Genomic DNA, 23,757 nt, shown 5'->3' with positions numbered 1-23,757 from the left:
CCTGACATTTACATTTCATAAATACCTGCGAATGCTTTGAGACCCAGTGACGGAGAACATTCAATACTCTGTTTGTAGCTGCTCTGCGTATTATAAACTCTTTGTCACACATCCGCTCCATGTTGTTAAAACCTTCAAAAAAAAATAAAAATAAATTACAGTTAATGTTTTTGTACTGAAAGCAACAACCAGAACAATTACTTCAAGGCTGTCCTAGTCGATACTAAATGAAACTTGTAGATAAAAGGATTATAATGCAAAACCTCTTGCCTTGTAGGGTCACATACCGTGTCACCATAAATTCACCATTATGGTTTCCATTGCAACAGACAAGGTTATGCTGTCATTTGCTATTTAATTAAAAAGGACAACTGATTGACTTCTGCTAGCAAAGGTACAGCAGATGAACCACAAAATGTTCAAATGAATCATAATTTAGACTCATTTCCCTTTGGCTATATCATCATAGTACATTTTCATCGGGCAAGAGACAAATATATGGTACTGAATCAGCCAGCTGCCGAATGTTTTTTTATTGCTCAACGTGTTTCAATGGCAAAGTCTGCCTTTCTCAAGACTGATTAAAATAAAAAAAAAGAATGCTGACAAAGTGAATATCATGCACTTTGTCAGCATACTTTTATTGATTTTAATCGCTCTTGAGAAAGACGGACTGTTGCCGTTGAAACACGTTGAGCAATAAAACAACATTTTTACCTTACAAGTGATACACTTGTTCTTTATTAAAGGGCCACTGTAAGTAAATATTTTCTATGCCTTTTACTAACTAATTACCCCAAATACGCTTTTTATAAATAGCATTTCATTAACATATCTCTACCGTATATCAGAAATCTTGTCTGCAAATTTAATTGTTTTCCAAACCCACTCCATGGGTATCCTTTGCTCTGTACCAATCCTTTACAATACCTAGGTTTCAAAATGGCGCTTTAAAAAGTTTGTGCAACTTCGTCTTCAATAGGTCATATTGCGCATGCTCATTAGAGCCACATTTAAACGCATACGTATTGGGAACGTATAGGTAGATAATGAGATGCAAATAAACACAATTTCATTGGTTTAAGTATTTTGAACACGCAGTGCCAAAAATAGTGGGCAGGATAACGTGACATCATCAGCAAATAAAAGATATAACTTTTATAACGTTATGAAACTTCGTTTTGGAGAAAATATAGGTCAGTAGGTTTTAATTAATGTTTATTAACTTTAATATGTTAGTTGTTTGGCTTAAAAAATATAACAGAAAGTAATCCTTTAAGGGGCCGAACACCCAACTCTATACTGTGAGTATATATCACTCATTCCACACATATTGGTGGATACTGCATGATTGTGAATCTTTCTACGTAGAATAACCGGTTGAGCCTGAATGCGAGTCCTCCTCTGTGAACCAGCACCTCCAAGCTTTTGCACATTTTCCAGTAAGTCCGGGAGAAAACTGAGGGACGGCTGTGGTCACAGTTTCAGAGGAAAGTATTAATTTATTTCTTCCATTGTGTTACTACTATATTTTCTTGAGTTTAAGAAAATGATTGCTATGACTGATTCTGTCATAAATCATACAATACACTTGTGAAATATTTTTAGATATGCTATTTTAAATTCATAAATGAAAATATGGCACTTTCATTTCTGTTGGAATGTATACTGCAATGCTTTACATATATATATCAAGTTGTCTCTATATATGCTCAAAATATACACAGCACAAGCCTGAAAATACTTTATCTTAAATGATCTAAAAATGATTCCTTTTTTGGCAGTGGATTAGCATTTGTGTATGTGGACAGGGATGAATTATGACAGAACAAATGTGTTGCATTTAAAGCTTTTTTTAAATCTGAAAATCCTTTATGCAATGGTAAAAAGAACATAAGTCAAGTTCACATGAGGAAGTCTGAGTGTTTTGAATGTAAATCACACACTGATGCGCTTTCACGTAAGCTACAATTACACATCCAAACTCTATTATCACCTTTGCCAGAGTCTGACAGTGATTATATGTCATCTCACCTGAGTAGGTTATTAATTGTAGCTTTCCAAGATTACGTCTAAACTAGATATATATAAACAGATCTCAGACAATGTATGTCATGGTTTACTCTGCAATTTTCCTAATTATAATGTATGATGATAATGACACAAATTATACTCCTTTGTCTCCTGTTCTCTATTATAGTGAAATTTCAATAAAATCACCACTGCTGTAGCAGAATATTCACATTTTGTAAACAAATAGAGTTCTTCTATACACTACCACCCCCCTAAATTTTAGAGGGACATGGAAAGTGTATATTTTCTCTCATACAATAAAAATGCGTAGAAAAATATGAAATATTTGTGCACAAAATGTAAATGATCTTATGACAAAAAAAAAAAAATCAGTATTTGCTAGCATTGCTAATTCTCAGTAAGGGACTTTTCCCTTTTATAGAAAGCAATACACACAATACCATAGTACAGGCCCTTATTGACTACATGAAAGTTCATTAGGATAGAGACCATAATATTGTAGTCGGTGCTGCTTTAGAAGTAAAGATTATCTTCAAAACATCTATTTTTTGGTTACAGCAGTACATGATTCCTAATAGAGTTTCCTCACTTTCCTTTAAAATAATCGTCCTCATCCTTCTAACTTAAGTTCGTTTCTGTCTATTTTAACGGCTAGATTTAGAGTTTGCCGTTAGCCGTCAAAAGCAGCGTTAAGGGGTCCTAACGCTGCTTTTGGCCGCCCGCTGGTATTTAGAGTCAGACAGGAAAGGGTCTAATGCTCACTTCCCTACTGCGATTCCAGGCTACCGCAGATCCCCTTACGCCAATTGCGTATCCTATCTTTTCAATGGGATCTGCCTAACGCTGGTATTTGGAGTCATGGGAGAAGTAAGCGGTAGAGCCTCTACCGACAAGACTCCTAACGCCAAAAAAAGTCAGTAGTTAAGAGCTTTATGGGGTAACGCCAGAATATAAAACTCTTAACTACTGTGCTCTAAAGTACACTAACACCCATAAACTCCCTATGTACCCCTAAACTGAGGCCCCCCCACATCGCCGCCACTCTAATACATTTTTTTAACCCCTAATCTGCCGACCGGACATCGCCGCCACCTACGTTATACTTATGAACCCCTAATCTGCTGCCCCTAACATCGCCGACCCCTATATTATATTTATTAACCCCTAATCTGCCCCCCCCCAACGTCGCCGCTACCTAACTACACTTATTAACCCCAAATCTGCCGACCGGACCTCGCCACCACTATAATAAATGTATTAACCCCTAAACCGCCGTACTCCTGCCTTGCAAACACTAGAATAAATAGTATTAACCCCTAATCTGCCCTCCCTAACATCGCCGCCACCTACCTACAATTATTAACCCCTAATCTCCCGCCCGCACCGTCTCTGCTACTATAATAAAGTTATTAACCCCTAAACATAACTCTAACCCTAACCCTAACACCCCTCTAACATAAATATAATTTATATTAAACAAAATAATATTCCTAAAATTAACTAAATTATTCCTATTTAAAACTAAATACTTACATATAAAATAAACCCTAATATAGCTACAATATAATTAATAATTACATTGTAGCTATTTTAGGATTTATATTTATTTTACAGGCAACTTTGTATTTATTTAAACTAGGTACAAAAGCTATTAAATAGTTAATAACTATTTAATAGCTACCTAGTTAAAATAAGATTATTTTACAGGTAATTTTGTATTTATTTTAACTAGGTAGCTATAAAATAGTTATTAACTATTTAATAGCTTTTGTACCTAGTTAAAATAAATACAAAGTTGCCTGTAAAATAAATATAAATCCTAAAATAGCTACAATGTAATTATTAATTATATTGTAGCTATATTACGGTTTATTTTATAGGTAAGTATTTAGTTTCAAATAGGAATAATAGAGTTAATTTTAGGAATATTATTTCGTTTAATATAAATTATATTTATGTTAGAGGGGTTTTAGGGTTAGAGTTATGTTTAGGGGTTAATAACTTTATTATAGTAGCGGCGACGGTGCGGGCGGGAGATTAGGGGTTAATAATTGCAGGTATGTGGCGGCGATGTTAGGGAGGGCAGATTAGGGGTTAATACTATTTATTCTAGTGTTTGCGAGGCAAGAGTGCGGCGGTTTAGGGGTTAATACATTTATTATGGTGGCGGCGAGGTCAGGTCGGCAGATTAGGGGTTAATAAGTGTAGGTAAGGTAGCGGCGACATTGGGGGGGGGCAATAATAAATATAATATAGGGGTCGGCGGTGTTAGGGGCAGCAGATTAGGGGTTCATAGGGATAATGTAGGTTGCGGCGGTGTCCAGAGCGGAAGATTAGGGGTTAATAATAATATGCAGGGGTCAGCGATAGCGGGGGCGGCAGATTAGGGGTTAATAAGTGTAAAGTTAGGGGTGTTTAGACTCGGGGTTCATGTTAGGGTGTTAGGTGCAGACTTAGAAAGTGTTTCCCCATAGGAAACAATGGGGCTGCGTTAGGAGCTGAACGCTGCTTTTTTGCAGGTGTTAGGTTTTTTTTTCAGCCCAAAATGCCCCATTATTTCCTATGGGGATATCATGCACAAGCACGTTTTCCCAGCTTACCGCTACCGTAAGCAACGCTGGTATTGAGAGTTGAAGTTGAGCTAAGTTAGGCTCAACGCAACCTTTTTTGAGCCTAACGCAGCCCCTCAGACAACTCTAAATACCAGCGTTGTTGGAAGGGTGCGTTGGGAAAAAAAGCAGCGTTAGCTACGCGGGTCTTTACCAACAAAACTCTAAATCTAGCCGTAAGTTTCTACACCAGTGAATATTTATCTTTTTTTCCAAATAAATTCAGCCAATAGAATTTCAGTAGCTCTCATCCTATTGGCTGATTTGAATTTGAAGAATCAAATCAGCCAATAGGAATTCAAGGGACACCATTTTTAATCGCGTACCTTGAATTAACTATTTGTGTACGGCGGCGATTGTACGAAGAGGATCCTCCATGCTCCATGGCTCCGCGGTCACCGGTCTTCAGTTCCAGGGTCATCGGTCTTCAGTTCCTGGGTTGTCGGTTTTCAGCCCCGCGGTCATCGGTCTTCATCTCCATGCCGGATTGTTCCTGGAAGAAGAAAGAGGTCGCCGCTTGGAAGAAGACTTCAACGCATGGGACAGGACTTTCTCCTCCAGACTTCAGGAACGGTGAGTACCAACCTGGGAGTTAGACTTAGGTTTTTAAAAAAAATAAAAAAATTGGGGGGGGGATTTAGATTAGGGTGGGCACTTTCTAAAAGAGCTAAATACCCTTTTAAGGGCAATGCCCAAACAAATGCCCTTTTCAGGGCAATGGGTAGTTTAAGTTTTTTAGTATTAGGTTCTTTGCCCAAACAAATGCCCTTTTCAGGGCAAAGGGTAGTTTAGGTTTTTTAGTGTTAGGTTCTTTTATTTGGGGGGGGGGTTGGTTGGTGGGAGGTTTTACTGTTAGGGGGAATTTGTGTATTTTGAATGTAAAATAGCTGTTTATCTTGGGGCAATGCCCTGCAAAAAGCCCTTTTTAGGGGCTACTGGTAGTTTAGCATTAGATTAGGGGGTGTTTTTATTTTGGGGGGGGGGGGCTTTTTATTTTCATAGGGATTAGGTATAATTGTTTTAAAATTTGATAATTTTGTGTTTTATTTTCTGTAATCTTAGATTTTTTATTTACTGTAATTGTATCTTAAAGGGACAGTCTACACCAGAATTTTAATTTTGACTAGACTGTCCCTTTAATTTATACTTAGTTTATTTTTTATTTTTAAAGTAGTGTTAAGTTTTTAAGTTAGTAACTTTAGTATTTTGTAATTTAGGTAATTTTGGTTTATTTAGGGGGTGTTAGGATAGGGGGCTTAGTAATTTAATTATTTATTTGGGTTGTGGGCTTTGGCGGTTTAGGGGTTAATACTTTAATAGGTAGGTTGCATTGTGGGTTAATTGCGGATTAGGGGTTAATAGTTTTATTAGGTAGTTTATGATGTTGGGGTTGGCGGATTTAGGGGTTAATACTTTATTTTTAGTTGCGGTGTGGGTTTGATGGCGGATATAGGGGTTAATACACTTTATTAGTTATTGCGGTGGTGGATTGCGGTTGACAGGTAGATAGATATTGCGCACGTGTTAGGTGTTTATTTTTGCATGCAGTTTCGGGAGTTGCGGTGCTCCCATACTCAGTGCAAGGCTTGCTGAGGCTGACTTTGTGTGGTGAGGTGAAAATGGAGTAAGAATTCTCCATTTTTCGCCATGTAAGTCCTTGCGCTGAATATTGGATACCGATTTGCAACGCGTCCCATGATAGCTTATGGGAGTAAAAATTGCGGTCGATGAGTGAAATATACGTGCCGCATTTAAATGCGGCACTGTATATTGGATACCAAAACCGCGTAAAAAACAGCGTCGCCGGCTTTTGCGGGCGACGCCGCATATGTAGTGGGGCCCTTTGTTTTGAAGGATTTTGAGGACTATCTTTAAAACAACTAAAATGTTGGGAGATAATTTATACACAATTACCTTACAAGATTATTTGAAGAATATTAATAAATTCATAATTTAAACAATACTTTTTGTTGGCTAATCAACCATACTGCGATCTGCAAAAGTTCTGAAAGAGTCTTGTGGATCTTATTATTTTTAGTGTTGATAGCCTTGCAAGATATGTTGCTCTCTATTTTTTTTTATTTAAATATTCGCCATAATTAGGAAACAGAGTCAGCTATTTAGAAGCTTTAAAAAGAAGCGCCTGTTAAATGCCATTTTATTTATTTATGAAAGACATTTATTTTGCTTCAAGAACAGTTTTATTTACAGATAAGGGGAACATATGAGCTCTAGGTTTGTTGCTATTTTGACTTTTAATGAATTGTAAATGTTTCAATGTCAATGTTTTCTATTTAGAAAGGGAAATTGTATCTGCTTTATCGTTTGTGCAAAATCTCAAAACAATAATAATTATGACTTTTTGTGCTCAATATGATACTATTGATTTTTTTTAGATCTTACTCTTAGAAGAAGAAAAATCTAACTAGCTCTAAAACCTTTCATTAAAGATGTATATATATATATTTATTTTTTTCCCCCGCTAAATTATTCCAGTAATCATCCAAGCTTTGAGGAAAATATTCCTTTTAATAAGTTCCAGATCAATAAGAGAAAGCTCTGTCTAATAATATGGCAGACAAGCTTCAATTTTAAAAAACACAATTTTTGAATAAGGGCTATGCACACAAATAGTTATAACAAAAAGGAAAAATTAATAATTAAAATTTGGTTTCATTTATTGTACTTCCAGATGGCAGCAAGCCTGTAATTTGAGTTTTCATTGATTTTATCAACTATATATGAGAATTCAACAATCTAGTGTGACCATTAGCATATCTAAAAAAAGTTATAGGCTTTATCTTGGCACATATTAGCTTTTAAGGTATTTTACATGCAAATCTTTTAAATGTTTTTTTTTAATACAAAAATGGAAAAAGAATATAAAATTGAATTATAAATTTAAAAAATTCTTTGGTACAAGGAAAAATGTACATCTATATATATATATATATATATATATATATATATATATATATACACAAAGTATCAAGCCATTAGGGAGCGCAACAATGATCTTACCTCCTCCTCCGATTGAGTCGGCATGTGGCGTGCAGCACAATGGAGAGTGGGCGGGAGCTCTCTCCCTATAGGTCCAAAGTTAAGCGTCGGTGCAGCTAACTAGCGTGCCTGCAATACACACTGTACACAATAGACAAATCCAAAAGTAGAAGTAGCGCACTGAGAGGCATCGGCTGCATAAAATCCAAACTTTATTGAGTTCACAGTAAAACCATGTCATACGGTTAGTACAAAAACAAAGAAATGATCAGGTTTGTGAACAGGAGCTCAACGCAGACGCGTTTTGTGCGCTTGCGCACTTGGTCATTGCATCAGTGATGCCTCTCAGTCCGCTACTTCTACTTTTGGATTTGTGTATATATATATATACTGTATATATATATATTGTCAAACATATTACTGATGACTAGAGGATATAATATATATGAATCAAAAGAGAAAGGCGCTGTTACATAAATACTAAATACGGTCAGAATTCTGATGAATGCAATAAATAAAAATAAAGGGAAATACCTCCTGTTGAAAGCTGAAAACTCTTTTATAGCTTCTCAAGAACAATTAGTTAATACCAAAGAACATCAAATGCAAACACAGATATCTATAACTAAGGGGCATTACTACTATTGCAGGGGCATATGCACATATTGTAGCTATTTTAGGATTAATATTTATTTTACAGGTAACTTTGTATTTATTTTAACCAGGTACAATAGCTATTAAATAGTTAATAACTATTTAATAGCTACCTAGTTAAAATAATTACAAAATTACCTGTAAAATAAATCCTAACCTAAGTTACAATTAAACCTAACACTACACTATCAATAAATTAATTAAATAAACTATCTACAATTATCTACAATTAAACCTAACACTACACTATCAGTAAATTAATTACATAAAATACCTACAAATAAATACAATTAAATAAACTAACTAAAGTACAAAAAATAAAAAAAGAACTAAGTTACAAAAAAAAATTTTTTTTTTTACAAACATTAGAAAAATATTACAACAATTTTAAGCTAATTACACCTACTCTAAGCCCCCTAATAAAATAACAAAGCCCCCCAAAATAAAAAAAATGCCCTACCCTATTCTAAAATTAAAATAGAAAAGCTCTTTTACCTTACCAGCCCTTAAAAGGGCCTTTTGCGGGGTATGCCCGAAAGAATTCTGCTCTTTTGCCTGTAAAAAAAAAAACATACAATACCCCCCCAACATTACAACCCACCACCCACATACCCCTAATCTAACCCAAACCTCCCTTAAATAAACCTAACACTAAGCCCCTGAAGATCTCCCTACCTTATCTTCACCACGCTGGGTATCACCGATCCGTCCAGAGGAGGCTCCGAAATCTTCATCCAAGCCCAAGCGGGGGTTGAAGAGGTCCATCATTGGGCTGAAGTCTTGATCCAAGTGGGCGCTGAAGAGGTCCATCATCGGGCTGAAGTCTTGATCCAAGCGGGCGCTGAAGAGGTCCATCATCGGGCTGAAGTCTTGATCCAAGCGGGCGCTGAAGAGGTCCATCATCGGGCTGAAGTCTTGATCCAAGCGGGCGCTGAAGAGGTCCATCATCGGGCTGAAGTCTTGATCCAAGCGGACGCTGAAGAGGTCCATCATCGGGCTGAAGTCTTCTATCAAGCGGCATCTTCAATCTTCTTTCTTCCGGATCCATCTTCATCCCGCCAACGTGGAACATCCACCCTGGCCGACGACTTCCCGACGAATGACGGTTCCTTTAAGGGAAGTCATCCAAGATGGCGTCCCTCGAATTCCGATTGGCTGATAGGATTCTATCAGCAAATCGGAATTAAGGTAGGAAAATTCTGATTGGCTGTTCCGATCAGCCAATAGAATGCAAGCTCAATCTGATTGGCTGATTGGATCAGCCAATCGGATTGAACTTGAATCTGATTGGCTGATTCCATCAGCCAATCAGAATTTTCCTACCTTAATTCTGATTGGCTGATAGAATCCTATCAGCCAATCGGAATTCGAGGGACGCCATCTTGGATGACGTCCCTTAAAGGAACCGTCATTCGTCGGAAAGTCGTCGGCCAGGATGGATGTTCAGCGTCGGCGGGATAAAGATGGATCCGGAAGAAAGAAGATTGAAGATGCCGCTTGATAGAAGACTTCAGCCCGATGATGGACCTCTTCAGCCCCTGCTTGGGCTTGGATGAAGATTTCGGAGCCTCCTCTGGACGGATCGGTGATACCCGGCGTGGTGAAGATAATGTAGGATGATCTTCAGGGGCTTAGTGTTAGGTTTATTTAAGGGGGTTTGGGATAGATTAGGGGTATGTGGGTGGTGGGTTGTAATGTTGGGGGGGGGTATTGCATGTGTTTTTTTACAGGCATAAGAGCAGAATTCTTTGGGGCTGGTAAGGTAAAAGAGCTTTTCTATTTTTATTTTAGAATAGGGTAGGGCATTTTTTTTTATTTTGGGGGGCTTTGTTATTTTATTAGGGGGCTTAGAATAGGTGTAATTAGCTTAAAATTGTTGTAATATTTTTCTAATGTTTGTAAATTATTTTTTTATTTTTTGTAACTTAGTTCTTTTTTTATTTTTTGTACTTTAGTTAGTTTATTTAATTGTATTTATTTGTAGGTATTTTATGTAATTAATTTATTGATAGTGTAGTGTTAGGTTTAATTGTAGATAATTGTAGGTATTTTATTTAATTAAAGTGAATGTAAATTTTTATGCTAAAGTGCCCGGTTTTTAAAACTTTGATTAAAAACAGGGGCACTTTAATTCATAAAAATTTTCATTTCACTCCTGTTGTGAAAAAAAACTTACCTTTTAATCTTCACAGCAGCTCCAGCTTCCTCCACCTGTTTCAAAGCCTCTTCCTGGGTCTAAAATGAGGCATCGGCTTCCTCCAATCACAGCAGTGAATCAGACACTGAATCCCCCGGGGGGGAAGCTGTGATTGGAGAATGACCTATCAATCATTTCTGACATCAGAAATGGCTTGTGAGACCGGAGAAAGCTGGAGCTGCTGTGAAGTTTAAAAGGTAAGTTTTTTGTCACAACAGGAGTGAAATGTAAATTTTTATGAATTAAAGTGCCCCTGTTTTTAATCAAAGTTTTAAAAACCGGGCACTTTAGCATCAAAATTTACATTCACTTTAATTTATTGATAGTGTAGTGTTAGGTTTAATTGTAACTTAGGTTAGGATTTATTTTACAGGTAATTTTGTAATTATTTTAACTAGGTAGCTATTAAATAGTTATTAACTATTTAATAGCTATTGTACCTGGTTAAAATAAATACAAAGTAACCTGTAAAATAAATATTAATTCTAAAATAGCTACAATATAATTATAATTTATATTGTAGCTATATTAGGGTTTATTTTACAGGTAAGTATTTATCTTTAAATAGGAATAATTTATTTAATAAGAGTTAATTTATTTTGTTAGATAAAAATTATATTTAACTTAGGGGGGTGTTAGTGTTAGGGTTAGACTTAGCTTTAGGGGTTAATAAATTTATTAGAGTAGCGGTGAGGTCCGGTCGGCAGATTAGGGGTAAATACTTGAAGTTAGGTGTCAGTGATGTTAGGGAGGGCAGATTAGGGGTTAATACTATTTATTATAGGGTTATTGAGGCGGGAAGGAGGCGGATTAGGGGTTAATAACTTTATTATAGTAGCGATGAGGTCCGGTCGGCAGATTAGGGGTTAATAATTGTAGGTAGGTGGCGGCAGATTAGGGGTTAATAAATATAATATAGGGGTCGGCGGTGTTAGGGGCAGCAGATTAGGGGTTCATAGGGATAACGTAGGTTGCGGCAGTGTACGGAGCGGCAGATTAGGGGTTAATAATAAAATGCAGGGGTCAGCGATAGCGGGGGCGGCAGATTAGGGGTTAATAAGTGTAAGGTTAGGGGTGTTTAGACTTGGGTTCATGTTAGGGTGTTAGGTGCAGACTTAGGAAGTGTTTCCCCATAGGAAACAATGGGGCTGCGTTAGGAGCTGAACGCTGCTTTTTTGCAGGTGTTAGGTTTTTTTTCAGCTCAAACTGCCCCATTCTTTCCTATGGGGGAATCGTGCACGAGCACGTTTTTGAAACTGGCCGCGTCCGTAAGCACCGCTGGTATTTAGAGTTGCAGTGGCAGTAAATTATGCTCTACGCTCCCTTTTTGGAGCCTAACGCAGCCCTTCTGTGAACTCTAAATACCAGCAGAATTTAAAAGGTGCGGGGGGAAAAAAGCACGCGTAGCTAGCGATTAGAGAGCTAATGGTTGTTTGTATGGCACAAATTAAGTAATTACTGACACAATACATGAAACCACTGGCTTGCTGAGTAGATTCAGTGTTTGAATGAGGGTGCAAATATGTAAATATGCAGTTGAAACAATAACCTTTACAAAAGCATTTTTGCTAATACAAATATTTTGCAGAAATGCTTCTATTCAAAATTAAAAGTCACTTATGCACATTTCAATTTTGTCTATCACTTTAAGTTAATAAAATGAAATGAGATTTCTCATTTATGAAATAATAGTTTTTCCACAGATGTGTGCAAAACGCAAGTGGAAAAAAAAAAGCAGAAAAGAGTAGTACGCTTTCTTCCCCAGAGCAAGAATGCCTCCAACATTGAAAATGCTAAAGTCATTTCTTTATAGAACCCACATCTGGAATGTTAGGTAGTTATTACACACTATAGTCCCACATTTCAAATTAGTTCATATTTACCATTACTGTTACAATAAAATTGTGTTTTGTTTTTTGCCCAAAATTCATGTTTTTGGTAACAATCTCTTCTAGGTTTGTGCAAATTAACCCTTAGATTAAAAATGACAGCCAATGTACATCATACGATAAGGGGTCAAAAAGGGCCATAGAATTAATTAATTTATTTTCCCTGGTGAATAATACTAGCTGTCCCAGCCATCCTATATCTTGTAGGATAGTCCCATTCTTGGATCTCTGTCTTGCTGTTTTTGAAAAGTTCCTCTATTTTCTGGCTTTCAAATGAGAGCATAGGAAATAGATCACTGATTGAGAATTATTTTGGAGAAATTAACAAGGCAGTGGTTACTTTTGCTGTTTAAAAATACTACTCACTATTAAAGGGACATTTTATTATTCCAATACAACTTACCAAATTTGCCTCTCACTTTGCTCGAACATTCTATGAGAGAATAACGAAAAAGGATCAATAGTGTTCTTGTGTCTTGAGCATTAAATGTATAACACAGTTACAAAGATTTTTACAAACACTGCTGCCATATAGTGCTCAAGACTAGTGCATGCTCCTGAGCCTACCTCAGTATGCTCTGATGGAAGGGAGCTGAATTTAAGAAAGAATGCCAAGAAAAATATAAATTGGATTACTGGGTGTAGTAACTGGCTGTTGTATAGCTTACTACACAGCGAAAAGACAAAATTATAATTAGTTTCACCATCTGAGCTCTCAATTATTATAATAATATTACCAATATCATTACTAGCTCTTGAACGTGGCAAAAAAATAGCTAAAACTAATTTTACCAAAAGGAATTATTATTATAATTTTCATTACTCAGGACAAAGCAAAACACACATATAAGCTGTATCAGAATCCAGTGGTAATTAATAGCAACCTTCCTGCAAGCAGCTAGTAGCCTCTTGTTCATTAAACCAACTCAACGTTAGTGTGGCGCTATTGGCCTAAGCAGTGGCGTCACTAGGGGGGTGCGGGGGGGGGGCGGGCCGCACCTGGGTGACACCCTCCAGGGGGTGACACCAAAAAAAAAATTTTTTTTTTTTTTTTTTTAATTTTATTGAAATTCAAAGAAATACAATGTTGAGATGCATAGATTATTTTATTAGAGGCTGGCATTTGTGAACATTAGTGGGATTGGGGAAGTTGTAGACACACAATTTTTTTGCCCCTTGAGCCAGTGCTGCAATTTCAACAAATAGTTTTCCCGGCTGCTTTTGCTTGTTTGTACTTTGCTCCTCCCCTGCCCAATTTCACTATGAATGTTGTGGGTGTGCCGTGGGGCTTGCAAAGTTGCGCTGCTAGCCTAAACCTGCCTGCCTATCTGTGCTCACTGCTCAGTGACATGCGGCCCAGGGCTGTGCACTGACAGACTTGGAACAGAGTCAGAGAGCAGAATTTTCATAGTTTGCGCGCCTAAACCTTTTCTTCAGTGATTTATTTTAGAGTGCTCTGTTTATCTTTCATTTGATGTTCTGCTGAGCCAGGGAGCAGCTCTAGGCATGAGCTTCATAATTAATGCAGTGCAGTTTACATATTTTGTATGTGTGTGTCTGAGTTTTTGTGTGTCTCAGTGTTTTTGTGTGTGTGTCTGAGTGTGTTTCCAAGTGTTTGAGTGTGCATCTGAGTATGTTTTTAAGTGTGTCTGAGTTTTGTATGTGGGGGGGTGACACCATGACTTACCGCACCGGGTGACACCAACCCTAGTGACGCCACTGGGCCTAAGGTTACAATAGATGCTAATTTGGCCTAAGGTTACAATAGATGCTAATGGAGAAGCCCCTGAGCAATGATAGTTTATTTGGTATCAACTGTGTCCCACAAGATATGAAATTAATGCTGGCATGTACCAAGCATGCATATAATGAGGCACCTTTTCCCTCTTATTATCAAATCTTATTATGATTAAAAACCGCTATGTCCCACAAAAACCTGAACACAATAACCTGTGACCTCCACACTAAATTAACCATAACTACAGCCTCCACATCACATTAATCCTCATTTGCCAGCTCCTGCATCCACACTAATAGAAACCCCCACACCTTACTTACGCTATCCTAGTACATTATCTACCGACTGAATTAATCCCCCACCAAATTAACCCTCTAGCCATGGAACATCCCACCTAGTACATTAACCATTACAACATTGCTGGCACCACTTTTTCCTGTCTACACAAACCCACAAAGGTAACTCCCAGCACCAAGGTGGCCCTCCAATGCCAAAGGATTAATCTAATATGTAAGACAACCATCCGAAAATAAAAATAACATCCCACTGAAATATTTTTAGTTCTATCCATGCTCAAGTAAAATCCATCTTCCGCCTATTCCAGCAATGTCAACTGTCATTTTCCTCACTGTAATCTGTGTGTGATCAGGTTTTCATCTTTTAATATTTTATTATAAAGAATCCTAATTGGCTAAGTAATGAATCAAGTCATTAACCAATCAAAAGAGGGGAAGGGATACCAGACCAAGTCTACGCAGTGGCCCATGCAAAGGGGCTAATTGGGGGTTGTTTTAAGTGCTGCAAATCAAATAGTTAAGGCAATTTGCAGCATTTTGCAAATCTAGGTTACAAATTTAGCTTTTTGGTCTCAGTAGGAACCATGTGACAAAGTACAATTTTTACAGAAAACTAAGAGTTGATTTAAAGGGACAGTAAACATACAAAATAATTTTATATAATACTGCAGATAGTGCAGAATTATATAACATTATCTTAGCGGCACCTTTATAAATCTAAAGCTTTTCCTGTTTTTTTTATCCCTAAGTTGGACTCCATTTAAATGGACAGTCAACACCAGAATGTTGTTGTTTAAAAAAAAAAGATAATCTCTTTATTACCCATTCCCCAGTTTTGCATAACCAACACTGTTATAGAAATACACTTTTTACCTCTGTGATTACCTTTTATTTAAGCCTCTGCAAACTGCCCCCTTATTTCAGTTCTTTTGACAGACTTGCATTTCAGCCTATCAGTGCTTACTCCTAGGAGCGTCACGTGCGTGAGCTCGATGTTATCTACATGAAACACATGAACTAATGCCCTCTAGTGGACAAAATGCATTCAAATTAGAGGCAGTCTTCAAGGTCTAAGAAATTAGCATATGAACCTCCTAGGCTTAGCTTTTAACTAAGAATACCAAGAGAACAAAGCAAAACTGATAATTGGCAGTGTTTAAACTCTAATCAAGAAGTGGAAAATGAGGGGTTCTGTTGAAACTAAACCACGGTCAGGTAGACCAACTAAAATTTCGGCTTCAACTTCCAGGAAAATTTTTCGGGATGCAAAGACAAACCCACAAATAACTTCAGGTGAAATACAGGACTCTCTGAAAACATATGTGTGGCTGTTTCAAGATGCACAATAAGGAGGCACTTTAAGAAAGATGGGCTGCATGGTCGAGTCACCAGAAGAAAGCCATTACTACGCAAATGCCACAAAGTATCCTGCTTACAATACGCCAAACAGCACAGAGACAAACCTCAAACCTTCTGGCACAAAGTAATTTGTAGTGATGAGACCAAAATTGAACTTTTTGGCCACAACCATAAACGCTACATTTGGAGAGGAGTCAACAAGGCCTATGATGAAAGATACACCATTCCTACTGTGAAACATGGAGGTGGATCGCTGATGTTTTGGGGATTTGTGAGCTACAAAGGCACAGGAAATTTGGTCAGAATTGATGGCAAGATGAATGCAGTATGTTATCAAACAGAACCCCTCATTTTCCATTACTTGATTAGAGTTTGAACACTGCTAATTTGCATTCTCAATTACTTGGATATCTTTTTATATCCCTTTCCTGTTTTATACAGTTCAACTACCTTTTCCCGCAGATCCTTTGACAATTCTTTTGCTTTTCCCATGACTCAGAATCCAGAAACGTCAATGCAGCACTGGATGAAAGATGCAAGGGTCTGTCAGGAGTCCAGAAACTCATTGAACTTTTAAACACAAACACTAATTACAAGCAAACAATTCACAGGTGAGGATGGTTACCTTTAATAGCCATTCAAACCCCTTTGTGTCAACTTGTGTGTATGTTATCGGGCCAAAATCACCAGGGTATGTAAACTTTTGATCAGGGTCATTTGGATAGTTTCTGTTGTCATTATGATTTAAAAACAGTAAACACAGTTGATTGATAATAAATGGCTTCAGCCAAACACTAACCATGAGTGAAAGAAAAGTTTTTGTGTTATCATTCATATTCTCTGAAAAATGGCCAAGAAATCATAAATTCTGCCAAGGTATGTAAACTTATGAGCACAACTGTATATAAATAAAATAACTGCAGGAGTGCACTCTCACTTTCAACTTCAACAGCCAAGGTGCATGCAAAAAAAATGAAGGGGATACATTCCCCCAAAACGTTACAGTAAAAGGCACTATTTATTTAAGACCAGCGAGTGGCAATCCTGTTTTTTGCATTATATATATATATATATATATATATATATATATATATATACTGTATATATATATATATATATATAAATGGGGGTTGTATTTATTTTTGCACCTGCTGTTATTAGAACTTTACTTGTGGCTATTTAGTTTATTTAGAAGTAGCAATTCTAAGAGGTACTATTTATGTGCTTTCAACTAATGTAATGTGGTCACAAGTAGTTACAAAAAATAAGTGGATGCAAAGCTTTCTAAATAATGACTTCTGCTTTTTGTCTGTCTTGTATTTTGGGCGGTTAATGTCAGATGGTACCATAGAAATGATAAGCAGAAGAAGGGAAAATCATACATTTCTAAGCCCTCAATGGAAGTCCAACATGCAATTAAGTGACTTTTAAAATCTGTTATGATTTGAACATTAGTGTCATCCTCTGTACAAGTGTGGGAGATGATAATGTGTCATCCTCCTGCAGGCAGGGCAAGAAACTGCAGTCTCCTGAAAGCTGAGGGCATGGGCACTCTATGAAAGAGGTAAGTCTGCCCTTAAAATAAAAGTTTCTGTAACATGCAGGTGATTACTGTTATCCAGAGGGGGGTCTCTAATGGGGCTGCCCCCTGTTTGTGCTAGAGTGACAAGAGACCCCAAATTTAAAGGGACAAACTCACCTCTTTTGAAGGAGGATTAACGTGTCCTCCTAGCATGCAGGGTCACACCCCTCTAACTTTCTGGTGACCACCTGCCCCAAGTTTACACCTTGAAAGATTGGTTTACCTATTTAAATGACGAGTCTCATGTCCCTTACACTAGAAAATGTTTGCCATAGAAATGTCAATCAACTGTCTAACTGATACCTTTTATTTGCTCTGGGCTTTAAAAAAGACCATAGCACCTAAAAACAACAACAATACACAAGACAAGGGACCCCTCTTTTAAAGAAGAGGTTACATAGCCCGGTCGGCTTTCTGCTGCTCACACCTGATAGAATTAAAGGAAAAGTAAACTTTCCTATACCACTATGCAGAATCGCAAAGAAGAGCTAAAATCAGTATAACTTTAACTGATTTTTTTTTTTTAATCCTTATTATATTTCACTCTAATGTACCTTTATAATCTTAAACCTATGCCGCCGTTCCTCCACCTGGCTATAAAAAAAAGTAAAAAAGTATGTAGTGATGACGAATATTGTCTTTCTCATTTCCATTGGTCCCCCACTGGCATCCCAAGCGACTCCTTTTACGCCCACAATTGATAATGCGCATGGAATTCTCAGTCTCAATCTAAGCACGTTCATGGGACATGCATGTGCATTATCTTAAGAGCCACAATTTGCTGATGGCTTATCCAGTAATTTTTTGTGCAGGAGCAATATACTGTTAACGCATGCACAATATACACAACGCTTAACATGAACTTGCAAGGATGTACACGTAAGCGTGGGTGGGACCGCTCTTACGTGTATAGGAGATCAATCAGGAAATGAGCGGGTGGGCGGAGGAAGTATACAAAAGGGTACGCTTTTTCAAATAAAATTTTACACAAAACTAAAAAGAATATATTAAAATAAAGTTAGCGGGCAGGAGGAGCCAACTACCACAGCAACCAGACATGTTTTTATGAAGCTCCCGGTATATACTTGAATAAATCCATTAAAATAAGCTATGTTTTTCTAAATACACTGCTAAGAATCTCTAAAGCACTCTCAACCCATCAGGAGGAACAGGGACATATTCTAAGGATCTACTGCCATTATACGCTCGTTAATAACACCATGTGGTGAGATCTACTATCCTGCATATGGGTCTAGAATGTCATATCTTTCTTTTCTGAGAATCCCGATGGCAAAGGCAATATCTAACGTTACCCAACCACGAGAAGAACAGGAGCTATAACTGTTTCCCTAAAAGATTTGCATGCTGTAGCTATCTGACCAAGATATCTAGAAACATCTCTCTCCTAAACGACATCATCAATATGGAGGCATTGGGAGTCTGGGAACAAAAGGTCCAACAGCATATAAACGCGCATTTCCAGAGCCTTAAGAATAACCTCACATCCATACTACTCTCCTTAATGCCTCCACCAACACAGGAAGCCGTCCGTACCAACCCTGACCAAGGTACTGGAAGCCGCATTGCATTGGTGCACACGGCTCAAGAGAACTCAGATATTCTCTCAAACAGACCTGCACTAGACCAGCTGTCTGCAGGCCTGAGTGATTGTCAGATGCCAGGTCTCTAACATCTGTACCAGAGGATTTGGAAGCGGGGGGTACCTTGAGCCCACACATCACTCCTGTGCAAACGGAGGCAACATCTGTAGTCTCGCCTATGTGGTGCAATCCCTCACAACTAACCTGGCACCAAGATATCAATACCGAGTATGGAGAGTCTTTGAAGGGGCCTGTGCAAACGAACCTTTTAACCACGCAAGGAAGAAAGAGCGAAGTCTGGCCCCAGGAGAGGGGGGACGCGAGTACATCTAGATCGGCACACATCATTTCCCCGTGTTTCTTTCTTCACGTTTGGATCAATGCCTTTTACTTAGCAGGCATGAGTCAAGCAAGTGCCATATGGAAATTCTACCAAGGGTTTACAGAGATCCCCCTTCATATAAAGCTACCAGAGTTTGGAGCACCGCTTGCCAAAGGTATAGGTTAAAGAATTAATCATAAGGATACTACAGTTGTCTCTTTTTACTAACTGAGACTGCATCGTGAAAACCCTTTGCCTTTGCTTATGCTTGAAAAGGGACATGTATGATAATATTAGAGCACCACGGTATGTATGGTACAACAGTTTGTATTATGTGAGACCAAGTTATACTGTGCTACCTAGATTACTACCTTAAATGAACATGTGAATTAAGGGACAGAAAAAAAGACTTCCAGGTAAGTTAACATTGCCTCATGTCTTCTAGTTACAGGAATTTGCCATTTTTAAAGTTGCTGGTCTCACACAAATGTTTTATGGTTCTGTCATGCTAATTACCTCTCATGTCATTTGATTGGGATACTTCCTTGCTTTCAGTGTTTTCCGGCACCTATAGCACAGCTATTTATATCAGTTCTGTATAGCAGGAAAGATATTAGGGAAATATTTTGTTAGCTTTATTAACCGACTACCTTTATAGACCTGTAACTTATTCAAGACCTCACTAATAAACCAACTTAAGATGGCCTCTATAGGGTTGCTCCACTTTTCCTCCTCTCATACTGTGGGTGGAGTTTCAGTGGATTAGCTTACTACCCATAAGCTTTCACTATATATAACATCAGTAATCTAGTTTAATGGGTATTTTGATATTGTCAATACTGTATGCCATTACATTAATTATATAAGCCTGTTTTTGCTCTTCTTTTAAAAATGTTAAAAGGTTCTACACTGAGTCCACATCATCATAAACCTAATATGCAAACTATAACACCTTCATATGTATGGCTTTAGAGGCTCAGTTAATCGTGTTATTTTATGTAAGGTCAAATGAATGTTTTTAATGCGCTAACTTCTTAAGAGTGCAAATATAAGTTTGTTATACAGATCAGCAATCGCATTACAACTGCCCCTAATTTGTCCTGTTGTACCCTCCTTAACTTTACCGCACCTTATAAAACACCCTGATAGAATGGTTAAACATCCAGGCTGACTACTACTAGGTAACCATAAGCTGCTATTATATACCTCCTTAATATTATATCTGGCTCTACTATGTTAAATAGGGGTCACTGAATTGTGCCCCTTAAAACAGTTGGCTATTATGTACATCTTTTTAGTATTTTCCTGTTGTTGGGTATAGGGTCCATGCCCAGGGGACAGGATATATACATATGTTTTTTATGCTACAATACATCCTATTAACTCAGAAGCAGTCTTAGCCTCATGACTTATCTAGAGGTTCCTTCCTGGCTGACCGCAACCTATTCTTGTTTTCATTGTATGTATGGAATGGAGGTTACCTGTATATTTATTTGTATTAATGTCTATGCTGAACATATCCATATGCTTTATAATTTTTAGGATAATTGCTGATAATATTAGTTGGGATTATATCTCTTAAACTTAAAGTAAAAATGAGGTTTACTTTATTTTATGCCTACAGAAATGTATTTGTGATGTAACAGATTTGTCTGTATGTTTGCAATAACAATTTTTGTTACCTATGCTCCACAAATTATTTGTCAGGTTTTTTTCCTGTTTTGTTTGCCATGTGCTACTGGCAGCCATTTTACTCACCTCTCTTGCTAACTCTGGTGCATACTGTGTGATGTTGCTCAATTCCTGCACTTCCTTTTATGGCCAGACTGGTGTTTATCATCAGTGTGAGACAGGATGCAGTCTCAGAATTGTAATGTCATCACTTACTATTTAAAGTGCCTCTGTTCAGTATGCTTTGCCCTAGCATTGTCTCAGACCTGTTTGTGAAAGCTCCTGTGTATTACCTGGCTGTCTGACGTCCCTCCTGGTTCCTGATCCTTGGCATGTTCCTGACTCTGCTGTTCTCCTTGTTCCTGATTCCGGCTCGTCTGATTACTCACTTTGGCTCCTGACTCAGCTCGTCTGGCTACCAGCTTTGGTTTTAATTCCTGGCTTGTTATTTGACTTGTGGACTTTTTATTATTTTTTGCTATTAATAAAGGTGTGATTATTTATACACTTCTCGTCTCAGTCTGATTCCTGGCACCCTGACATTACGCAAGGGCCATGAATCCTGATGGTGCTAATAATCCACCTTTACCTGCCATAATTTCCAGGATGGATGAACAGGATCACCGCTTGGATCAATTTGCACTAGCCCTGCAAACCCTGCTGACTCACACTGCACATTTGGACCAAAGTGTCCCGCAAGTTATGGCTGCTCCTGTTTCTGCTGCTGCACCTAGTCCTACCAGGAGCATGTCTGGTTCTGCACCTCTACCTCTGCGTTATGGAGGCAATCCTAATCAATGCAGAGGGTTTTTGAACCAGGTGGGCATTTACTTTGCGATGTTACCTCAGACGTTTCCCTCTGACAGAGCTAAGGTGGGATTTCTCATCTCGATACTCTCTGACACGGCCCTTGCCTGGGCTAATCCCTTGTGGGAGACTAATAAACCTGTGATTTCAAATTACCCTGAATTTGTGGCCTCCTTTCAAATGGTATTTGATTTTCCGGCTCGCTCTTCCTCTGCTGCTAAACAACTCATGTCCATTCAGCAAGGTACAAGATCTGTTGCTCACTATGCCATTGAGTTCCGTACGCTTGCCGGAGAGGTAGGTTGGAACAATGAAGCTCTTGTTGCCGCCTTCTTTCATGGGCTCTCTGATGCGATTGAAGACGAAGTTGCTGCCAGAGATTTACCAGAAGATCTTGAGGCATTGGTGTCTTTTTTGATTCTAATTGACAACAGACTAAGTGAGATGCCCTCTTTCAAGGAGCGCTTGCGGAAGCCTCCTGTTCCGTTGACTCCTACGTGTTTGTTCCCACCCATGCCTCCCTCTCCTCCCATGCCTCCTGATCCCGAGTCACCAGGTACTGCTGAGCCGATGCAGTTGGGATTCACGCGTCTCTCCGTGGCAGAGAGGGCCTTTAGGAGGAGGGAGGGGCTCTGCCTCTATTGTGGGTTACAGGTCCACCTTTTGAAGTCTTGTCCTACACGGCCGGGAAATGCTCACACCTAAGGTCCTGTCAGGGAAAGACCTTGGGTGCTTTATCTTCGTCCCCGGAACCGCTAAAGGAGAAACCTTTGGTTACGGTTGTCCTTTCCTGGGTGTACTCCTCCATAGTTACCCAGGCTCTTGTTGACTCCGGTGCTGTGGGCTATGTCATTGACAGTGCTTTTGTATCAAAGCACTACATTCCTGTTTTGCCTCGGTCCGTTCAGCTTGCTATTGAGGCCATTGATGGCAGGCCCCTTCAGCCCACACTCATTACTCACGAAAATGCTCCGTTATCCATAACTGTTGGGGCTCTCTATTTTGAAACCCTCCAGTTCCAGGTGATAAACTCTCCACATTTTCCAGTTGTTCTGGGTTATCCCTGGCTCCAAAAGCACAATCCCAGTCTCGAATGGCGCAGGTCCAAAGTTTTGTCGTGGTCTCCGCAATGTATTTCCACTTGTCTTCGGAAACCAGTTAAAGTCTTGTGCACTTCTTCGGTATCTCAATTGCCAGAGGAGTACCGAGAGTTCCTAGACATTTTTGACATGGTGCGTGCCGGTACATTGCCTCCTCACCGGTTTTACGATTGTGCCATAGACCTGCAAACCATAGTCATTCCTCCTCGGTGCCGGGTTTACCCTCTGTTGCGGAGAATTGTGCTGTGGAGGAGTATGTTGCCGATGCTCTGTCGTGGGGGATCATCCCCAAATCCTGCTCTCCTGCAAGGGCTGGCTTCTTCTTTGTGAAGAAAAAGGGTGGCGAGTTAAGACCATGCATCGATTATAGGGGTCTTAATCATCTTACCATTAAGAATGCCTACCCTATTCCGCTCATTACGGAACTCTTTGACCACCTCAAGAGAGCTACGGTCTTTAATAAACTTGATTTGAGAGGAGCATACAATCTTGTTAGGATCAAGGAGGACCACGAATGGAAAACAGCATTTAACACCAGGAGCGGGCATTATGAGTATCTTGTAATTCCCTTTGGCCTATGTAATGCTCCTGCTGTTTTCCAGGAATTTATTAATGATGTCCTACGAGATATGTTGCAACAGTGTGTTGTGGTGTACTTGGACAACATCCTCATACACTCACCCACACTTGAGGCTCATCGTTCTGATGTTACATGGGTTCTTCAGAGACTACGTGAGAACGGTCTGTTTTGTAAACTCGAGAAATGTGAGTTCCATCAGACTCAAGTAACCTTCCTAGGTTATGTTACCTCCATTGCAGGGTTCTCCATTGATCCTGACAAGTTATCTGCAGTTCTGCAGTGGCCTCGCCCAGTTGGTCTTCGGTCTATTCAACGTTT

The 23,757-nt window shown here is 38.6% G+C and overlaps 1 protein-coding gene across 1 annotated transcript in view; it reads right to left on the bottom strand.

Annotated features, from left to right (window-relative positions):
• The window catches only part of RASGRF2 (Ras protein specific guanine nucleotide releasing factor 2), a 1,049,304-nt gene that overhangs the window by 195,727 nt on the left and 829,820 nt on the right, over positions 1-23,757 (bottom strand). Inside the window, 2 exon segments of the mRNA XM_053701460.1 lie at positions 26-132; positions 12,787-12,816. Of these exon segments, the coding sequence (XP_053557435.1) occupies positions 26-132; positions 12,787-12,816 (137 nt within the window).

The sequence above is a fragment of the Bombina bombina genome, chromosome 2 (assembly GCF_027579735.1).
Source record: "Bombina bombina isolate aBomBom1 chromosome 2, aBomBom1.pri, whole genome shotgun sequence".
Classification (NCBI taxonomy): Eukaryota; Metazoa; Chordata; class Amphibia; order Anura; family Bombinatoridae; genus Bombina; species Bombina bombina.
The sequence above is the reverse complement of the archived record's forward strand: the minus strand, read 5'-3'. Positions and strand labels throughout refer to the sequence as shown.